Source organism: Aythya marila (genome assembly GCF_965140915.1).
Source record: "Aythya marila genome assembly, contig: HAP1_HAP1_SCAFFOLD_167, whole genome shotgun sequence".
NCBI lineage: Eukaryota > Metazoa > Chordata > Aves > Anseriformes > Anatidae > Aythya > Aythya marila.
In genome coordinates, this window is record NW_028137335.1 from 155752 (window position 1) to 177956 (window position 22205).

General features: G+C 50.4%; 1 protein-coding gene across 1 annotated transcript; it reads right to left on the reverse strand.

Annotated features, from left to right (window-relative positions):
* Window positions 1-13605: 13605 nt before the first annotated feature.
* Window positions 13606-20236, reverse strand: LOC309890886 (ubiquitin carboxyl-terminal hydrolase 42-like; the record flags this gene model as incomplete). The annotated part of the gene is made up of 12 exons (XM_082785281.1): window positions 13606-14322; window positions 14530-14671; window positions 15135-15235; window positions 15430-15570; window positions 15948-16059; window positions 16978-17060; window positions 17592-17662; window positions 17819-17886; window positions 18091-18193; window positions 18353-18463; window positions 19060-19260; window positions 20008-20236. 12 exons carry the CDS (start codon window positions 20234-20236, stop codon window positions 13606-13608), a joined length of 2079 nt encoding a protein of 692 aa, XP_082641407.1.
* Between the last annotated feature and the right edge of the window lie 1969 nt (window positions 20237-22205).

The following is a 22205-nucleotide window of genomic DNA, read 5'->3' on the forward strand; positions in this document are numbered from 1 at the left end:
GGCTGCACACAGGGCGGCTGGCGCACTGGCCCCAGCGCCTTGGCCCTGGCCCCCAGCGGCTGCAAAGTCTCGCTGGGGGTCTTTGTCCCCGGCTGCTGGCGCTGCAGCGTCTTGGCCCCGCTGGCTTGGGGCCGGAGCCTGTCCTGGGGCCGCACGGCACGGGCACGGGCACGGGCACGGGCATGGGCACGGGGCTTCATGGGGAGGGGCTCCGGCAGCAGCCGCGCTCTGCAGAGAGGCGGCGCCGCTGCTTCTTGCCCCCCAGCAGCCCCCGGGCTTCGCGCTCTCTTGCTGGGCGCCCTGGTGCTGTCGCTCGCTGGCTGCTGCCTGCCGCTGCCCGCTTGGCTGCTGCTGCCAGGCAGCGCGCTGTGGCCAGCCGTCTTGCCCTGGCGCAGCGTCTTGGGGCCTTGGCCAGCCTGGCCCAGCAGCAGCGTCTTCTCCTTGCCGGGGGTCTTGTCCGTCGTGGGCCTCCTGTGCTGGGAGCTCTGCGCTGTGCTGGGGGTGCTGGTGGGCGCGGGGCGCTTGGCCCCCCACTTGGTGCCGGTGGGCGCAGGGGCAGGCGGGGGGCTCTGGAGGGGACTGCGAGGGGGACTGGGCAGGGCTCTCCTCAGGGCTGGGAGAAGTTGAGGCCTCTTGAGGGGAGCCAAGGGAGGCTGGGGCAGGGTTCTCTTGCGGGCAGGGATGAATTCCTGCTCGGGGGGCCTTTTGGGGAGAGGCTTGGGCAGGGGTCTCCTGCGGGCAGGGTCGGGGGGGCTCTGGAGGGGACTCAGGTGAGGCTTGGGCAGGGCTCTCCTGAGGGCAGTGAGGAAGTCAGGGTCAGGGGGGCTCTGGACAGGAGCCGAGGGAGGCTGGGGCAGGGTTCTCCTGCGGGCAGGGATGAATTCCTGCTGGGGGGGCCTTTTGGGCAGGGCTCTCCTGAGCTGGGGCCGGGCTGCAGGCTTGAGGGGGGAGCTGAGTGGCGGCACAGCAGCTGCAGGGGGCTGCAGCGCCCGCCCAGCCTGCACCTTGTCGGGGCGCAGCCCAGGGGTTGAGGGGACCTCACCCAGCGCTCTGGTGGCTGCCAGTCCCTGTGTGCTCGGCTCCTCGATGTCCTCGCAGAGGTCGGGCAGCTGCGAGAGGAAGCGGCTGAGGGCAGGACTGCTGGGCAAATCGGGGAAGGCGTCCTGGGGCTCCACGGCATCCAGGCAGCTGAGCTGCGCCTCCAAGCCGGAGCTGTCCAGATCGGCCGGGAGCTGGTCCTGCACGTGCTGCAGCTGCTGGCTGTCCCCTGCCAGCTGGGGAAAGGCCTCAGTGAAGGCATCGGGTCCCAGCTCCAGCAGCTCCAGGGGCTTCTCAGGCACCTCTGCAAGTGTCGCCGCTGAGGAAAAAGCAAGCCAATGCAATCCCCCAGGCATCCCCCGATGCCAGCTTTGCCATGGCTCCTGGGTGTGGGGCGCCCAGCGGCCGGCTGGGCCAGCCCCAAACTCACCGTCGGGCGTCGCCGTCTGGGTGCTGGCGGTCCTTGGAGCCTGGGCAGACTCGGGGGCAGTGGGGCCAAGCAGCGGGGGCCCCTGGTCCTCGCTGAGCCCCACGGCGTGCAAGCAGGGCTCCGGCAGCTGCCCCCGGCTGCTGCTCAGGGTGCGGGGCGCGGGGAGCGCCTGCGCCCACAGCGGAGGCCCCGGCACGAGGAGTGGGGGGGGGCCGGGGTGGGCAGGAGCCTGCAGCAGGCAGGTGCCTGCGGGGTGCAGGAGCTCCCCTTGGAGCACGGCCCTGGGCCCCAAGCAGAGGGGATCCTGGGGCTCCAGCGTCTCCGTCAGCAGGGGCTGTCCCCACTGGGAGACACTGGGGGCACAGGGAGGAGCGGTGTGGGGGAGCTGCCCCACAGCAGGGAGCTGCCCCCCGGCGGGGAGCTGCCCAAGCTGCAGGTGGTGCCCCTGGGCTGGGAGGTGCCCCCCAGGTGGCAGCTGCACCCCGGCGGGGAGCTGCAGCACCTGCCCCTGGACCCCCGGCACCACGTGCCAGACGGTGGCCTGGGGCAGCGCGGAGGGGAGGGTGGGTACCTGCGGGGGCTGCAAGGGCAGCGCCGTCGCTCCGGGGAGGGAGGGCAGCAGCCAGGCAGCCACCGTTGGCGGCACGGCTGGGACGACGAAGGGGGAGTTTTGCGTCTGCGCAAGCCGCGGAAGCCGTCTGGGGAAACCCTCTGTGGGAAAAAGGCCGCTGGGCTGAGCTCTGGGGCGCTGGGCTCGCCAGCAGGGCCGCAGCCCCGGGAGGAGCGGGAGCCGGCTGCTGGACCTGCCATGGTGGCTGGAGAGTGGGGCGGTTGCTTGGGGAACCCGGGCAACGGGGGTTCCGTCCCAACGGCTCACCAGCCCCTCGCCGACATCTTGGGGAGGACTGCAGGCTTTGGACCCAAGCAGGCTGCCCAGCGCAAGACTTGGCCATCCCCAGCAGGCTTGCCCTCCCACGCAGCACTTGCCATGCCCACCACGCTTCCACACCGCCTCTTTTCCCTGGCATTTCCCATGCCAGGACCAGCTTTCATCCTCATGGTCATTTCCCATCCTGACAAGTTCACATGAGAACAGATTCCCAGACAAAAGATTTCCCATCAACACGAAGCGTTTCTTCATCCAAAGAGATCTCGTCCCAAAGAATTTCCCTCTCTTGGATGACTTTTCCAAGTATTTCCTTCCTCAGCGAATGTTACCCACCCCTTTCAAGACTTCCCATCCCAATGTTTTCCCATCCCAGGAGCGATTGCTCATCCCAATGCTTTTGCTTCCCAGTGCTTTCAAAGCCCGGGAACATTTCCCACCTCTCTCATTTCCTAGCCCAATGCCTTTCCACGCCAAGGAAACCTTCCCATCCCAGCAAGGATTTCTCGGCCCACTCAGCCTTCCCCATCCCAAGCGTTTCCCAGCTTCACCATCCAACACACAGCTTGGCCAGCCTACAGCTCTAGAGAGGGATTTGGACGATGCTGATAGACACAAGGTCACGGGGATTTGCTGTGCTGATGATTGCTCTTTATTACAGATCAACACAGATCCCCAGTCCCAAGGGTGCTAGGATGAATCTGGCAAATATGTAGATACGAGGCTCTTCCATTTCTTACCGGGAAAGAAAGAGATCTGTGCGTTTCTCTCTCTCCACCTTAGGAAAAACATAGGAAGGGGAGAGTACTAATGAACAGGAGCATGCTCAGCTCAGCCACCACGAAGGAGGCTGCCCGCTCCTCAGCACCTCTAAGCAGCAGCACCTTCAAGTCTCCTCCTGCAGCAGCAGCACATCAGTGTCTCTTGTCCCACCAGCAGGACAGTGGCGTCTCCCATTGCACCATGCCGACCTCCACGCCTCGAGTGCCAGCACCAGTCCTCAATGCGAGCTGGACGCTCAGGGCACTTGCGGCCACCCACCTTTGTGAGCTCCAAGCTGACAGTGACTCTCTGCTGAGCTCCCATGGCTCTCAGGCGTCCCAGTGACAGAGCATTCGGCGCTAAGCTGACTGCCAGGAGAAAAGGCTGCCGTGAAATGGCTGCTCCACAATGCCAGGAGCAAGGTCTGCTGGGCTGGGGGTTCGCAGGGGAGCTCGGCCTTGGGCCTGGCAACCGCGCCTGGAAGCCAGGGACGGCCTTGGTGTGCAGCTGGACACCTGGGCCTGAGAAAGCAAGGGCTCTTTCCAGACACTTGGCACCATCGTCACCCAGTGGCTGTCTCAGGGGGACGAGAGAAATGCACAGCATCTCTTGCTGCCCTGCAGTGCTGCTGTCCTACGCCCTTGGGGGTCTGCGGGATAGAAAAAGGGATGGATTTTGACCCAAAACCCAGCTCCTTTATATCAAAAGGATCACGTCCTCCTGTCTTTCTTGTATTTGGCTATGACTTTAGGAATCCCTGCATTCCCTGCAGCTGTGTCCCCTGCCAGCTTCTTGTGTGCCCCAAGCATCCTCGCTTGCAGGGCAGTAGAAGATGCAGAAAAGGCCTTGCCTTAGTGGAAGCACTGCCCTGCAGGAGCTCCAACATCCCTCTCAGCAGCACGCTATAGCCCCCAGACTCCCAAGAAACGGCACATTTCAGCTACTGGGAAGGAAATGAGCTCGCTCAAGGTGAGCTACCTGCTCAAGGCCCAGGTGTCTGTGAGGCGGTGTTGGCAAGGAGTCCTGTTGTGTGAGTCTGTTCTTTGTGGGTGCTCCGTCCCCACAAGGCTTGCTTTTCAAGGCCCAGGAGAGTCTTGTGGGCACTGGCCTGGGGTCCCAGGCTGAGCCAGCTGCTGGCTGGCAATCAGGGAGGCTCGCTCGGTGTCTTGGCTTGGGTTTGCGTGGCCAGGCTGTGGGAGCGGGGGGCTGCAGGGGTGTCCTCTGTGAGGAGAATGCAGCAGCTGCCCCATGGGAGCTCAGGGCCGCTTCCAGGAGGCTCCTTCCAGGAGCGACCCACCCGCTGCTGCCCAGAACGCAGAGCAAAAGGATGATGTTTGCGCCTGGGGGAGAGCCCATCTAAGAAAGGGAACAAAAGCTGCTGCCCAGCAGCGTGTGGCTCAGGGAGGAGTGAGAAAGCTCTGTGCAGCCCCCAAGGTCCGTGCAGCAGGAGGCAGGAGGTGCTCCAGGCTCCCAGCAGCAGTTCCCCTGCGGCCTGTGCAGGGAGAGGCCCCTGGTGGAGCAGGCTGTGCCCCTGGTGGAGCAGGCTGTCCCCCTGCAGCCCATGGGTCCCCCGTGGAGCAGATCTCCACGCTGCAGCCCCCCTGTGGCTGGAGGAGCCCCCGGTGGAGCAGGTGGCTGTGGCCTGGAGGAGGCCGCGGCCTGTGGAGAGCCCCCTCAGGAGCAGGCCCCGGGCTGGACTGGAACAGGCTGTGCTGAGCCTGCTTTGCCCGTGACGCTCCTTGTGGAGTGATCTCCCTGTCCTTCTGGCAGCCCTTGAGCCCTTGCCAGCCTCTTTTCTCCCCTTGGCGTTGGAGGAGGGGCAGGGAGAGAGCGCTTGTGCTGGAGCTCAGCTGCCCAGCTGAGGAAAACCACCACGGCTCTGTCTTGCCGCTGCTGCAGCACGCTGGTAGCAGCCAGCACCGTCTGTTCTTCGAGCCTCAGCAAGCCCACAGCATCTTCCCAGAAGGGATCCCTTTCCTTCACGCCTCACAGGCGCCGCCTCCAGAGGCTGAGGGCTTGTGCCCCGTTTGCAAGCGCTTTCTCAGCGCCCCCTTCCCCAGAGAAGGATCCCAGCTGCTTGGCTTCCCTGCCCTCTGCTGCCAGGCTCCCGCAGCTGCTATCCCAGCAGCGCAGCAGCCAGCTGACAATGTGCTCACCTGGAGGACAGCTGCAATCTTGTCCCATGGCTCGCAGCTCGCCCAGGGATGGGGATCACCTGCTTCCTGCTGCTTTTCTATCTAATCTCCTTTCCAACAGCCTCCTGTGCCCTGGGATGGCCCTACCTTGGGGTAGGCTGCCTCGCCTTCCTCTTGCTCCTTCCTCTTCTTGGGAGAACTTTCTGCCCTTCCGAAACGAGATGACTTCTGCATGCATTCCTTCCCCTTGTGTGTATTGGTGCCTGAGACAGCAACGGGGTCGTCCCCGGAGCCAGCTGTAGGGCCTGTGCCAGGCTTGGAGGGGCTGCAGGGAACATGCCAGGGGCTGGAGGGGCTGCAGGGTGTGTGACAAGTCTTTGAGGGGCCTCAGGTCCTGCCGCAGTGGTTGAAGTCGATGCAGGGAACATCAGAGTTGTTGGAGGGGCTGCAGGTAAAATGCCAGGGCTTGCAGCAGCTGCAGGCTGCGTCACAGCTTTGCATCAGGTCAAGACGCATTTTCCTAGAACCATACATTTCCTCCTGAAGGGGCTGAAGAGCATGGAATGGTCTTCAAAATGCACAGAGCAGACCCCAGCAAATGTAGAGCTGCTGCTAGCAAGTAGGTAACTTTATTGTTCCTGTTGTTAATTTTGTTTCACAACAACAGATGCAAATATGTATCTTGAATGAGGGCAAAGGTGACCTTGGATCTGAAGCACACAGGCGTTCGCTAGTGTCCCCCCATCCGGAGTGAATCCAGAACGACTCGGAAGGAAAAATAAAGTCCAAACCAGTGCGTTGTGATAAAGAGAGTTTAATAGGGTAGAAAAGGAATAAAAACCAACAAAATAATAAATAATGATACTTACAGTTTATAAGATATTAATATATAAAAATATTTAATGCTATTAAATACTTATAATTTTATAATAATAAAACAATGCCATACCGTACAACACAGTCAATAAAGTGGATTTAATTAAATAAATAGGAAAACCAATAAATTAAATGAAAATTTAAAAATTTAAATTTAATACAAATAAAACCCATTTGTCCCATTCCAATGAATTGCTATCCCCATCATCACTTCCCATCCCACTGATCATTTGCTGTCCCCAAAACCTCCCAGTTCTTATCCCCTTGGCATGCCAGTGCAAGAAGAAGTGCTCTGCAGGCAGAGGCCTTGCTGAGTGACCACCTAAGGAGAGGAATTTAATCCAGAAGGCAGGAAAGAAGAGCAATGCCCCGAAAGAAGAAGCAAGTCTTGTCTCTCAGCCCTTTGGTGTCCCAAGCAGCAGTTGCCATGGCCAAGCTTTCCCAGCCCAGCTGCTGCCAGCATCTCCCCAGCTTGCCATTGCCACCTTCCTGGGTGAGGCGCGCGCGCATTTGCCATTGGCGCTGTTGCCATCCCTGTGAGTGGCAAGCCCATCCCCTAGCTCCAGCACGAGAGAGGGGAGAGGGCAAGCGAGAGGGGCAAGGGCTGAGGAGCGTGGCTGAAGCTGGAGCAGGTGCCTGCAGAGGTCTCTGTGCCTGCCTGGGTGCTGCGGGGGCCGTCGAGGAGAAGCCCGAGGTCGGTCACGGGTAGCTGGAGCCTGGCACTGTCGGCGGGGCGCTGGGCATGCTGCTGGGGCTGCTGGAGGTGGGCTGCGGCTGCACACAGGCCAGCTGGCACGCTGGCCCCAGCGCCTTGGCCCTGGCCCCCAGCGGCTGCAAAGTCTCGCTGGGGGTCTTTGTCCCCGGCTGCTGGCGCTGCAGCGTCCTGGCCCCGCTGGCCTGGGGACAGAGCCTGTCCTGGGGCCGCACGGCACGGGGCTCCCCACTCGGAGTCTCCGGCAGCAGCCGCGCTCTGCGGGGAGGTGGCGCCGCTGCTCCTTGCCCCCCTGCAGCCCCCGGGCTTCGCGCTCTCTTGCTGGGTGCCGTGGTGCTGTTGATCGCCAGCTGCTGCCCGCTGCTGCCTGCTTCCCTGCTGCTGCCAGCCACCGTGCTGCTGCCACCCGTCTTCCCCTGGCACGGTCTCTTGCGGCCTTGGCCAGCCTGGCCCAGCAGCGTCTTCCTCTCCTTGCCGGGGGGGTTCTCTGTCGTCGGCCTCCTGTGCTGGCAGCTCTGCGCTGTCCCGGGGGTGCTGCTGGGCGCAGGGCGCTTGGCCCCCCGCTTGGTGCCGGTGGACGCAGGGGCAGGCGGGGGGCTCTTGAGGGGACCCAGGGGGCGTTTGGGCAGGGGTCTCCTATGGTCAGTGCGGCCCTTGGGGTTGGGGCGTTTCTTGGGGGAACTCGGGGGGGATTTGGGCTGGGGTCTACTAAGGGCACTGGGGACCTTGGGGTTGGGGCGTTTCTTGGGAGAACTCGGGGGGGATTTGGGCTGGGGTCTACTAAGGGCACTGCGACCCTTGGGGTTGGGGCGTTTCTTGGGAGAACTCGGGGGGGATTTGGGCTGGGGTTTACTAAGGGCACTGGGGACCTTGGGGTTGGGGCGGGTCTTGAGGGAACGCTGGGGGGGTTGGGGCAGGGGTCTACTAAGGGCACTGAGGAGCTGGGTGTCAGGGAGGCTCCTGGGGGGACTCAGGGGTGGACTGGGTAGGGGGCTCCTAAGCGCACTGGGCAGGGGACTGGCTGCAGGGCTGAGCGGGGGGCTCACTGCTGGCACGACGGGGGACTGCAGCGACAGCCCACCCTCAAGCTTCTCGGGGCGCAGCCCAGGGGTTGAGGGGACCTCACCGAGGGCTCCTGTGGCTTCCAGTCCCTGCGTGCTCGGCTCCTCGATGTCCTCGCAGAGGTCGGGCAGCTGCGAGAGGAAGCGGCTGAGGGCAGGACTGCTGGGCAAATCGGGGAAGGCGTCCTGGGGCTCCACGGCATCGAGCCAGCTGAGCAGCTCCTCCATGCCGGGGATGGGGATGTCCAGGTCGGCCAGGAGCTCGTCCTGCATGTGCTGCAGCTGCTGGCTGTCCCCTGCCAGCTCTGGAAAGGCCTCGGCAAAGGCATCAGGGCCCAGCTCGGGCAGCTGCGGGGGCTCCTCAGGCACCTGCGGGGCTGTCGCCGCTGAGGACGAAGCAAGAAAATCCCCCAAGACGGGCGATGTCAGCTTTCCCATGGCCCCTGGGTGTGGGGCGCCCAGCGGCCGGCTGTGCCAGCCCCAAACTCACCGTCAGGCGTCGCCGTCTGGGTGCTGGCGGTCCTTGGAGCCTGGGCAGGCTTGGGGGCAGTGGGGCCGGGCAGCGGGGGCCCCTGGTCCTCGCTGAGCCCCACGGCGTGCAAGCAGGGCTCCGGCAGCTGCCCCCGGCTGCTGCTCAGGGTGCGGGGCGTGGGGAGCGCCTGCCCCCGCAGCGGAGGCCCCGGGACGAGGGGTGGCGGGGGGTTGCGCTGGGCGGGGGCCTGCAACAGGCAGGTGCCTGCGGGGTGCAGGAGCTCCCCATGGAGCACGGCCCTGGGCCCCAGCCCCAGCGCATGGTGGGGTACCAGTGTCCCCGTCACCATGGGCTGTCCCCACTGATGGACGGGGGCACAGGGAGGAGCGGTGTGGGGGAGCTGCCCCCCGGCGGGGAGCTGCACCAGCTGCAGCTGGTGCCCCATGGTTGGGAGCTGCACCAGCTGCAGGTTTTGCCCCACAGCGGGGAGCTGCACCAGCTGCAGCTGGTGCCCCACGGCGGGGAGCTGCCCCACAGCAGGGAGCTGCCCCCCGGCGGGGAGCTGCCCAAGCTGCAGGTGGTGCCCCTGGGCTGGGAGGTGCCCCCCAGGTGGCAGCTGCACCCCGGCGGGGAGCTGCAGCACCTGCCCCTGGACCCCCGGCACCACGTGCCAGACGGTGGCCTGGGGCAGCGCGGAGGGGAGGGTGGGTACCTGCGGGGGCTGCAAGGGCAGCGCCGTCGCTCCGGGGAGGGAGGGCAGCAGCCAGGCAGCCACCGTTGGCGGCACGGCTGGGACGACGAAGGGGGAGTTTTGCGTCTGCGCAAGCCGCGGAAGCCGTCTGGGGAAACCCTCTGTGGGAAAAAGGCCGCTGGGCTGAGCTCTGGGGCGCTGGGCTCGCCAGCAGGGCCGCAGCCCCGGGAGGAGCGGGAGCCGGCTGCTGGACCTGCCATGGTGGCTGGAGAGTGGGGCGGTTGCTTGGGGAACCCGGGCAACGGGGGTTCCGTCCCAGCGGCTCACCAGCCCCTCGCCGACATCTGAACTGACTGGAGAAGGCGGCTTCCAAAGTCCTCCCATTAAACGGACTACATTTGAATTCTATGCTAAAATTGGTGAGCTGTACAGAATAGTAGGACCAAGCTACCTGCTTTGATAGCAAACGGTTGACCTTAGGTAAGTTACAGTCATATGAAGGTTTGACTGGACGGCATCCTTGGTTTACTAGTGATCAAAGCTGACCAAATCCTAGCCACAGAACAGAAGCGTTCACTAACTTGCTAGAGAGAGCACTTAGGAATGCAGGAATTTAACTGCTTTAATGCTGCTCTTTCTCTCACGTATCTGCAATTTCCTTAAATCACAAATTGTCACTAGCTATCCTTGTTCATTTATTCAAAGGAACATGATTCCGGTTTAAAAGGCACTCTAACAAGTCCTCCGTTGCTCCTAGTCTGTCCCTAGCTTCTTTAAGAGGTTCAATACAGTAGAAAATTAAAAATAATAAACCAGCAAATAATTAACGTGTGGAAGTGGTCTTTTTTCAGATTAGATTCCACCATTCAGAAAATCCTGCTTAAGAGACATTTTTTCTTTGCTTTGAAAGACTGACCTTCCCCAAAAGGAAACTAATTAGTATCTTCAGGCTTGACGAAATACTTGAATTCCTCAATTTAACAGAATTGCTTTGCACAGCCCTCCTATCCTGCTTACCTTGCAAGCAGTGTATCCAAGTGGGGCGGGTACTGCTGTATTTATCAACGAACATCTCTTTCACGTATATAGCCCAGGGATCCCCATGCCCCGCACTTGTGTAATGCATGCAAGACGTTGACTTTCTTCCTCTACTTTGGACTGGTTTAGAGAGAACGAGTTCGCCATCTGCTGGCCAGAGAATTCACTGAAGCCCGAAGAGCAGTAGAGCAGAGGCATTTTCTTCTGTGCTCTTCCTGATTTTTCAGCTAGAAGAGATACTTCCAGTCTAGTACAATCAGGATTCTTTTGACATTAGTATCGTAAAAAGTCCATTTTTGCAACACTGGAATTTGAAAGACCTCCGTTCAGTCCCTAATTTTGTTCTTGATAATGGGACAGATTGCATGAATGCAAAACCATTTGCCTTTAACCTCTTTATTTCAGGCCTTCTTTCCTAGTGGCCATTCAAAACTGGGAAAAAAATAGTCTACCAAGTGGGGTTTTTTTTTGATTTGATAATAAATCTGCAGACTGTTAAGTCATCAAGCACTTCAAGACTGTTTGAAATAATCTCGAGATTAATATAAAAGGAATTCCTCACACACGCTGCGGCCGCTTACCTTTAGTATAGTCGTTGGATGCGATGGAGCAGTATTTCTTGCTTTCGCCTGCACTGGAAGTCTTCCCTTCCTTGTAAGGTTGTTTACTGCTCTCACTTCTGCATTACTGACATGAAGAGCCATCTGGAGGATGGCATTCTTCCTTCTTCTCCCGCGTTATCTTCTGGAAACGAGGATCTAAGTGTTCCAAGGAGCCTTTTGCTTTCCTGGTGTTTCTCCTTTTTCTTCTTTTTCTTCTCCTTTTTCTTCTTTTTCTTACGCTTGCGATTGGCATTGTCAAAGCGGAGCGCACAGAAACACAAATCATGAAGTCTGAAAGAAACATGCAAGTTAAAAAGGGAAAAAAAGATGTGGCACTTGTTGCCTATATGAAACCTGATTTATTTTACCACAGGTGATGATTTGCAGCATGTCAGCTATTTTGTGGTGCTTTGTGCACACGCAACTTACTTTAGATGCAGCAAACTTAAGCCGTCAGATTGAAGGACCATAGGTCCTGGTTTGTACACAGATCATTAACAACGGCTAGCTCTGGAATACGTGCAAGCAGAAAAAATCTTTTAACCTAATCTGGAATGGTGTACGGATGTGATTCGAACTATGTGGTCCAAAGCTAGTGCTCTGACACAATTCAGCAAGAGCTTTCCTGTCTTCACTGATCAACCTAACAACATGATCCCCAGCCAGCTGGTGCTATCTAAAGAACTTAGAAACCACCAGGAAAAAAAAAAAAAAAAAAAAAAAAAAAAAAAAAAAAAGGAAGACATGAGAAGCACCCAGAAAAGAATTAGGATAAAAAATGCGGAGTATGCTGGAATCCTTGCTTACTTGGAATCCTTCTCTCCATCTTTATCCTTAGACTTCTTTTTCTTCCAGAACTTGTGATATTTTTGCATTTTTTTCACCACCTACAAGCTCCTTTTCTATCTTTCTGTCTTTCCTTTCTATTTCACTTTCACTACCTTCTGCACGGGTATATTTTCTTTTTCTGTTTCCTTCTGTTTCAGTTTTCTGGCGACAGTTCTCCAAATGAGCTGACACAGGTGGAAGCGCATGTCTTTCACGAGAATGTCTTCTGGAATGTTGCTGAGGTACCGAGCAACGATGCAAGTCTGCTCGGGGTGTGCCAAAGCGACGTACATCTTCCTCTCTCAAGAGGGAACCGTGAGGCCATCCGCTTTTGTAATGATAATGCTTATGTGACCTGCTGTAGTAAGTTGCAGTCGATCTGTCAAAGGCTGAATCGCCGTGAGAGAACTTTCTCTCTCTACTGTCTCCTGTCGCATGAGGTGAATAGTAATCCTTGTAATAGCCACATCTTTCCCATCTCCGTGCTTCGTCTCGATAGTATCTTTCTCTGCTCCAACTTCTTTCCCCTTTGGATCGGTTGTACCTATTGCTACCTTGTTCTGATCTTCCTCCGCTGCCAGATCTGTACTTTGAATATTTGACTGCTCTTCTGCCATTCTCAGGGCTGTTTCTTTCACGAGGGAAAGATCTGTACCTGCTTCCCTCCCAGTACTCCTGCTTGTGACTCTTTTGCTCAACAAATTCCACGCTCTGAGAACACCTCCTCTTGCTGGAAGGACCTGCTTTTTGACTCTCCTTCTCTTCACTAGGAGCATGTTCCCTCTTGCTTCGGTAATGCTCTTTCTCAGTGGTTTTAGTCTTGTCCTTTGTATCTTGGCGTCTATCTGCAATAGCTAAGGAAGAAAGATTGTTAGAGCTACATTCAGTGTCAGACTCGAGAGAGGAAGTTTGCCGCAATTTCTCACCAGGCTCACAAGACTCTTTGCCGGACAAAACATTTTCTTTTGAAATGAGGTCACGTTCTTTTGATCTTCTTGCTTTCTCCTTGTCTCCACGGTCATCACATTGGTACTGGGCGAGGTATTCATCATTCCCAGGAGATTTCGGAGGTTCCGCAACACTGCATAAAATAAAAACCCATTTCTCACTTCTGCTGAAGGACGTGAATATTAAGAGTAAAACCTTCCAAAGGCAAACAAACAAACAAAAACCTCCGGACTACAGGAACGCTCGCAAAGATATGCCATTTAGAAACCTCTCCTGTGATTAGGACACCTTCTTCAGCTCCCAGAGAAAGTGCTTTTTCCCCTCTTGCTTCTGAAGCCATTGCACTAAAAAAGCAAACGCATCTGTCTCCTTCCACCTGCTGCTCTGAGAAAAAAGGCATAGGGGCGAGCGGGGAACAGCCAGTGTTTCTCCAGACAGTGGAGAAAAATGGAAAAACATTCTATAAAGGAACACAAGTTCTCCTTGAGGCACCAACCTGCATCAGAGTGATATGCTCAGTGCTGATCATTAGTTCTGTTCGTGACACTGGACACACAGTATGGAATTGTACTAATTTAAATCCTTCCATTAAATGCTATTAGTAGACAGATAAAACTGTAACGAACTTCCATAAAGTCTTGTCTTAATCAGACTGTGCTCATTTTACCTCATTTCCTCTGACAAGCTGTTCAGCTGGCTGGCTCTGAAGGACTCCGTGATGACTTCTCGATTGACTGAAGGCATAGCTCCAGGCATCTGCAATTAAAACGCACAAGTCAGCAGACAAAAAAATACTATTTGTAGTAGTACTGAGGACTAGTCTTGTCAGAATGTCTCCATTAAATGGTAAGCAAGACCGCTGTGAGTTGTATGCATTATCTACACTTCAAAGGTAACCCCAACTCACCCCCCAAAATCTACTTTATGAAACTTAGGAATTTTTATCTCAGCTGAGCTTAAGTTGACAAGTTCTAATGTAAGCTCAGGTCTGCAAATTCTAAGGGGATAATACCACAAAGCCTTACGATCACATGTGTGCTGTGTTTTCTCAGTATTTCACCTGAATTAGGAACACAATAAACACTCCCGAATACATCGTAGGTGAGAAATTCTCGATGGAGCAAATCTATGTTTCAAGCGATCCATTTGTTTTAGAAAAGAACATCTCAGAAGGTTTAACAGGTTCAACTCGGCAAGTGGAATCATCAAGTTTCAGTCCGTTTTCTTTAGATTCATTAACTAACCTAATAGCACCATTTAGTGAATCTGTTTTTGGCAGCTCATGCTGGGATCTTCCTTTGTCAGCATTCTGACAGGAAGAATTGGAATGCTGCAATGTACGGACTACCTTTCCAACCAAAATTCCATTAGAGGACATTGCATTGCATTTCAAATTCCTTTGAAATAAGCCCTTTGACTCCTCCTCAGATTTTCCTGAAGATTCTGCACCATAAGGGACTGTGTTATCAGAGCTGAGTTTAGGATTTTCATTCACTGTTGGCTCCACAAAAATTTCATCAGAAACTTTTTTGTTTGTTTGCATTTGCTTCATTTGCATTACCGAATTTGTAATTGTGGATGAAGGAACAGCCTGGTAGAGATCTTCATCCTCCACAGCACTGCTAAGACAGTCAGGCTGTGACACAGTCTGACGAGCAGGCAATTTATTGTGAATACTGATGGTGATCTTCTGTTTTCTTGACGTATCAGTCATTGAAGGCCTGGTAATTGCCTGGTTTTGAACACAGGCCATTGGTGGTGCTGAAGATGGCCTTTTTAGGGTGACACCAGTGGTCTTTGTGTCCTCTTTTATGGATCCATTTCCATTTAAACGGCTTGAATTCTGTATTTAAAAAGAAGAAATTGCAAGATGGATTAACGCAAACACTGCATGTAACATTTTGAAACACAAAACTCTCCTACTGAGTGTTTCTACAAATGGTCTTAACACCTAAAAAGATGCTTAAAACCAAACAAAAAACCCCACACCAAACCCCAAACCCACTAGCAGTTTGGTGCCGTTATCTGCCCTCCCGCTTCCCTGAATTACCTTAATCATATGAGGAAGAAGTCGTGGTCCCAGAAATCCAGCCTGCTTACTATTAGCCCCCTGCTGACCAGGAGGGAATGAACAGGGATAAGATGGTGCTGGCAAGTAAAACGCACGTTCTCCAAGTGTCAAATCATAGCGCCTTCAGAAAAGAGCAGTGATCGTAGTTTAGTTTTTCTTTCAGCCTACTCTTGGATTAAATCCCATCCTATCATTTTAGAGGAACAGCTCATACGATATGGAAGCCTTCTCTACAGAAGGCTTCGCCAAGACTACAGACTGAAAAGTAGAGAACAGTCTTCCTACTATGACTATCACTTGCAGAGCAATAATTCATTCTTACACCACAGATGACCTTCATTTCTCTCCTTCTCTAAAGTAGCCAGCTACAGATAACACATAGATAGCAATTTACACAAGTGCTGCAGTTTAAGGCCAAGCAACAAAAGATAATAAACGACACAGAGAATTTCAGGTTAGACAGAACTGAATTAGACAAATAATAATCTTCTCCTGGGATAGCAAGAAAAACACTTGCAAAACAGAAAAATATCAATAACAGGAAAGGAAATCTCTTCTGAACACAATTTAAGATTTGTTATTACCTGATATAAAAAAGTATGTAAGCTTGCTGACCAAGAACTCTTTTAATGTCAGTACGCACTACTTTAGCATCATTCATCTGATACCAAAGTCCATTACCAGCCTGCAAATAAAGACAACGATTTCTTTAGGTGAATTGCACGTTTTCCAATTGAAATCACGGATAGGAACAAAATACACACATGTCAAATAAAAATATAATGAAATCTTTTTCCCTAGAAACAGTAGCTGCTAGTCATGCTTTAATTGGTTTGCCAGCACAACCTTTACCCTGTTAGAAATGCTGTTGACTTCTACCTTTACATAGCATATATAGTGTCCTGAGTGACAGCTGACACCGTGATGTACCAGCACCGCGTATAAGGCATAGAGCAGTGGTTCTCCCATTGACTGCGACATGTAGGCTCTCAGGTCCAAATACTCCGGATATTTCACCTCCTAAAGAGACATCAAGAAGATAGAAAAATTATCCCAGAGTACTTCGTGGACTAGCCAGAGAAAAACACTTCCAAAAAACACAGACTAGAATTGATTTCTAGAATATATTTCTCGAATATATTTCTTGATTCACTACAAATAAGTCTTCCCATAAACAACGGTTAAGACTAGAAGTTGCAGAGAACTGTTTCCTGATGAATCAGCCTTCTCAGAGGAAAGCATATGCTTCTTGTCAAGCGGGAACTTTATTGATATTAAGAGAAAGAATAAGCCATAGTCGTTAGTCTACAATTATTGTCTGAAAATATTAACAACTTTCAGCTTTGGGGGATGTCCCATTACACAATGATATAGTTGCATTACAGTGGTAAATATACCTTGTTGATCTTTCCACCTGTGAAATCTGCAAATCTTTTCAGTGATATTGTGAGAACCTTGGAAGAACGGTGTATGGTAAACCTCTTGGATGCAGGAACCATCTTTTTACACCTTAAAACCAAGCAGAGATAAGTGTTTGAAGGCATCTTCTTTTTTCGCCCCCAAAACAAACTCCTTTTAATGTCTCACGCATGCCTATGCTATTTGAATGATATTTACTTGCATAATAGGTTGGTCTTTTTTCTTTTCATAAACCCATGCACTGCGTGTCAGGTTTGTTAATACACAGAAGAAGGTCAATTTTCCCAACAACTCAGAGCATAGCGGGAACAGGAATCTCTCACAAAAGGGTATGACCAGGTTGGATGGCAAGGTACCATTTCTTGGTCTACAAAAGTGGCTATTTGAACTCCAATCCTGGATACATTCTTTCAGCTTTCAAGGGAAATACAAATACTGAAAGCGGAACGAGAGAGCCTTGGTCCCCAGGGCTAGAAATTGCAAATAATCTCCAACATAGGTCGACTATCAACATCAAAAATACAACAGAAGCACATGGTCATTCTACAGGAGGGAGACATTTAACAGTAGGAAGTCTTCATGTACTGAGCTTGTCTGGAAAGACACTGAAACCATCTGCCATCCTTTGAAACAAAATAGTTCAGTTTGACACATTGCCCGCTCCAAGGTAGGACCTACGGTGTAAGCAGTGAAAATTAGCCACTAGCCCAGAGAACAACGGAAACTGGGCAGTTTACATCAAGAAAAGTACTGTCGAGAGCTAATAAATAGAAAGAACAAAAGTAGCTCTTTTTGAATTCTGATGGCAAAATACAAGCCAGAGAATTGCAAACCCATAGGGAATGCCTATGAACAAGACTTCCCCCCTCCAAGGAAACAAAAATCCAAGTCTTTTATAAACTTCCACAAAACTTGTAAGTAGATCCAAAGTTTAGAGGTAGTCCAACAGAGTCATGCAACATAGAAAACTGACATCTAGGATTAAGACCTAATTCGTCAAAATCTTACTCGCTACATTTATAGCAATTCTCTCCATCCAGCTCTTCAGGTTTCACAAAGAGTTCCAGAGCTCTGCTAACAGACGAAACCGCCTAGAGCAGCGAGAAAGAAGAGCGCAAAGTCACCGTAATTCAGAATTCCAGAGACATACTAGTAGTTTATAAGAGAATCTTACTAACATACTCAAGCGATCTACTAGGAGCACTGTGAAGAAGGAGGCAGAAAGAGCATGCTCAGCATTGACCTCACCTGGAAGGCATTTGACTTTGGAACAAATACTTTTCCAGTAGCCTAGACAGCATCTACAGTGTGCTTTGTCATCAATACTGGGGACAAATTCATCAGTCTAACAATTAGATGTATATTGAGGTAGAACAACAAAGAAGTATGACAGCATTATAATTTTTGCAGAAAGAGAATTCTTTCCCCTTAAACCCAATGCAAATGTGGAGACTATTTACATGGGTTCCACGGAAGGACAAAGTCCAATCCACTTCCTTAGCACCACCAAGCTCTTACGTTTTAACATTATATGTGGTTTGGTTTTTTAAGTTAAACAAGTTTAATTTAGAAAGTTATGCATGTACTTAAACATCATGAATTATATTTAGAAAACATCTTACCTTTATATCCAAAGTGATATCAAGAAATGCCTCATACGTATCCGAAACTGCTTTGCAATTCAAGCACTTCACTGGAAACAAAATATAAATGCTTAACATTATGTGAAGGAGACTAACTGTCCAAATTCAAGTTGTTGACAGATACTACTTTAGACAAACTACAGACTGCTTTACTACCGACAAAAGACACAGATCAGTTCTAAGGACAGGAATATTTTTTCAAGTACCTCTCGATCTTAGAAATCCTCCAAATATTTGATGAATGATGGTGGTAGCTTGAGAAGATCTGTCCAATCTGGAAATAAATTATAATCAGACCTCAGAAGATTTAAGGCACAGAATTAACTCTTCAAAGAGTTTGATGAAAACCAAGGATGATGTAGACTTGCGTTGCTGATAGTAAATAAGGCACTAAAAGGTGCTAGAGATCATTTCTGAGAGTAAATAAAGGACTAGAAGGTGCTAGAGAATGTATGAAAGTGAACTTGTTTATGCTTACTCGGTGCTTCCGTTCAAGCACGCTTCCTGCATAGCATCAACAGTATAGCGCAAGAACTCGTGTGCGTCTTCTTGACTGCCAAAACGGAAATGTTGTCCTATTCCTAAATAAGAAGATGATAGTATTGACCTCATTTAAAAATGAAATCATTCTTGTATTTCTAAAATCTCTCTTCATTGGAGTGTTAAAACCACTTAGACACATCAAATAATTATTTGAAGATTACAAGCTATCGAAAAGAAACACATCTGAAGCCACTTACGACTGAGATTACTGATAACATGCGTAGGCTCGATGGCATCAACAGTGCAACGCAGGGCCTGGTTAATGTGAGTCTCCATCGTGCACATCATGCAAAAATCTTGTTCACGACCTGAAGAGTGAAAGAGCAAAGCATCCCAGTCCAGCGAAATATCCATACCTACAAACATCTAAGTACAATTTAAACTATAGATACAATATCCACTCTCCTTGCTACATTCTATTCTCCCAAGATGCCAATGTCCCAACAGTCTTGTAACATTTCATTTCACACAACTTGACAGAAGAAAAATATCCACTAAGCCTGTATTCAAATGCATGTTGTGATGAGAAATCTAAAAGACTACTGCAAAGTCGCAGTTGTAAAGGCTGACAGGAATGTGAACTCCACAGGCTGCAAAATGTATTACTCTCTAAAATTACTACCAAATGCATTACTGTCCAATGCACTTCATTATTCCCATGAAGCAATAAATAATCCTTTAATAAACAAACAAACAAACAAACAAACAAATAACTAACTAAATAAATAAAACATGGTGCATTAATTGCACTCCATATGCTATTCGGAGCCCACTGCTAATACAGTGCTCAAAGCCAGCTGCTACAGGTAAAATCAGGCAAATAAGCTTATCTCACAGAATCACTGCTGTTCTTTCACCTTCAGAGCTATCCAACAGATTCAAAATACTGTTAGAAAGTACTCACATGACTGGCTGTGCTCAAGAGAAAGCATGTAATTGGCAAGTGGGGGTGTGTAGGTCAAACACTGTAGAGTAGCATTAAGAAAACATGTGTTGCCAAGATTGTACAGGCCAACTCCAACACTTTGTGTTTCTCGCCAATCCATACAAATCTTCTCAGGTGGAAAAAGAATGCTCTGTGGCGGAGCAATTCCATCATTAACGACTGCAAGAAAGTTAAATTTAAAAAGAGATCTTGTTTGTTTGTTTCGAAGAAAGGTATTTAAAAAAATACTATTCTGCAGGAGCACCTAGAGGAGCTAGCTACAATCCAAACCAGAAAAACTTATTGCAGACAGCTTTAATACCACCAAATTCAAATTGGCTGGTCAACACAATGTTTTGGGGAAAAAAAAAACAAAAACAAAAACAACTTTAGTCAACCATTTTAATTTTTCTAAGGCAAGGCTAACTGCCATTCTGTTTGTAGCACCTAATGCCAAGTTCCTCTCCATCTATAATCTTTAACCTGATTAACTCAACTACTGTTTTTTTCCTTATTATAACTTAAACCACAAACTTAGACTTGAAATTATACGGTAAAAACGTAAAAACTAGGAACTAGGAATGACGGTACCCCTACAGATACCAGATTTTTTCCTGAGCAATGTTATCCTTCAAAAAACCTGTGAAAAATGGAAGCTGTGAATAGCAACAATCAAACACTTTTCTCTGCAAAACAGAAAAGACATGGAGGAATCTGTGCATTACAAAAAGCTCCCCGTATTTCTCTGTTGACTGTAAATATATCAAAATTAATTTCTGTAACATCAGTCACTTCAGTTGCCTTAGGGGATTCGCTTTTGAAGTCTTTCTTCACAGTAGTCCCCTTCTCTATCAGTGCAACAAGTAAGAACTGCATTTTCTACTTTTGCTTTGAAGACAATGGAGGCAGGATAGAACGCACACTTACTTAGATCTCTTGGGGCAAAAGCCTTAGATTTTTCAGATGACCTACAGTAAATAGCACCTCCACGTCCTTGGGCCACAGAGACTTGGCTTGAATCTTCTGCAGGCACTATCCGGCCCCAGTTGGCGGTGCGTGACATCAGTATTTTAGGACTTGGTTTCTTGGATTTGCCAGACCGCCTTGAAGAGGGCTTTTTAGGCTTTGAAGATTTGGGCTTCTTAGCTACGGTCATTGTTCACATCTGCGACAGAGACAGAAGTTCTGGTTGACGTAAGACTATCAAGAAGCACTCCAAGAAGAAAAGAGTAACAGAAGTCCTGTCACTTAATCTCAAAGAAACAGCCTTAAGAACTAAATCGCTGGTATGAATGATTTAAAAAGAATCCCCAAACTAAACACACAAAGTGAAAATTTCCATCTAAACTCTATCAGTATTACTTTTCGCTTCTGCAGAACTAGTGGCTGATGCCATTTCTTTCCCTTCCGTAGGATTTTAATCCATTACAACTCTGGAGTCTTTTTAATATAAAAATGTAGAAGACATTCTCTGAGGGGAATCAGTTATTTATTGATTTCCGGAGTTGCGCAATTATCTGTTAATTAGTACCTATGATCTAATAGATAATTGTTGCAATTATCTATTGCTGGCATTAGTAACGGAACACTATTACTTCACTGCCTGCGTTTTTCTGTTTCGTCTGCACAAAGGTACCCAGAACTCACTGCTACTTTTCTTCTGTCTTTCCAGGGCTCGCCCTCTACCTCACTGTCTACTGCACCAGTCATGAGGGGTTTGTTGTGATTCTATAATGAGCCTAGCTTTTAAATACACCTTTCATGGGCGTCACTTGGTGATAGCAAGTTAATCTGTGAGGGCTCCTCAGTCTACATCATGCGGTCACTTTTTCCAGGTGAAAAAGCGGAGCTGTAAGTGGCAGTACACCAAAGCCCTGGCATGCTGAGATCCAAGAGGAGAGATGTTTGGCCCTCCTTTTCACTCCTGGGAACCATATACCTCAAAACCCACAGAGGATGGGCTATATCTCAGAGAAATCTTCGGAAAGGAGAGCATGAAGAGCATGTTTGCAAATTTATTTCTCCCTGGGCTTCTTCTGCTTCTCCAAGAAAGACGAGTTTGAATATAACTTTGGCAGCAGTACTTCTGGTGTTTTACTCCTACCACATTTAAAACTCCTACGACAAACTGAAAAGTTAGACTAAAAAGCAGCTCTTTCCGTTCTCCTTTCTAAAGTTGCACGCTTTCCTCATGCAAAACAACAGGGGAATGTAAGCTAGAAACGGAAATGCTGAATGTAAAACAAAACAAAACAAACCTCAGCCCTCCAGGACAAAAGCCAATAACTGCTACAAAGCCCTTTTTAAAATGCTGATTAGGTTTCAAGGTGATACCGCTTTAAATAAGCGTAGTTGTGTGTCCATAGGCAGAAGCTGAATAATGACAGGATGAACTTCTATACTTCATGTTTTGTTACTGTCTTACTGTAGCACACAGGGACTTGTTACCTTTAGGGAAACCACTAACCTCATGGAGGGTTTAAAACATAAGCTAGTTTGTTATACCAAAATGACGGAGAGAACAAAGCATAAAGTGCTTTCAGATTTCTAGCACGCCTTGATTGCTGTCCATTAAACTTCAGACACGTTAAACAAAACACAGTAAATAAGAAAACTCCTAGTCCCACAGCTGGCAAATTGTGTGCAGAGGTTGTAATTAGAACTTTTTTGCCTTGACGTTTTACATTTAAAATTGATTTTAAATCCATTCTATACACACTTTCCATTCCTGAAAAAACAATACGCAAACCTGACAAATGCATTTACATGAGAAATGAAGTCGTCCTTGTCCGATTGGAAGACTAAGGTGACAGCTCCTGGGCTCAGGGATAAGCTCCGATCTTCACCAGTGACAGCTCCTTTTTTAGGATTGAAAGGGAAAATGTTTCAGCAACACATTGGAAACATACTTAAGGGACAAGAAACAAAATCAAGACTGCAGTGAGAAGGAGAACAGAAAAACAATACTGGGGAAAATGGGAAGGGAAGGGAAGGGAAGGGAAGGGAAGGGAAGGGAAGGGAAGGGAAGGGAAGGGAAGGGAAGGGAAGGGAAGGGAAGGGAAGGGAAGGGAAGGGAAGGGAAGGGAAGGGAAGGGAAGGGAAGGGAAGGGAAGGGAAGGGAAGGG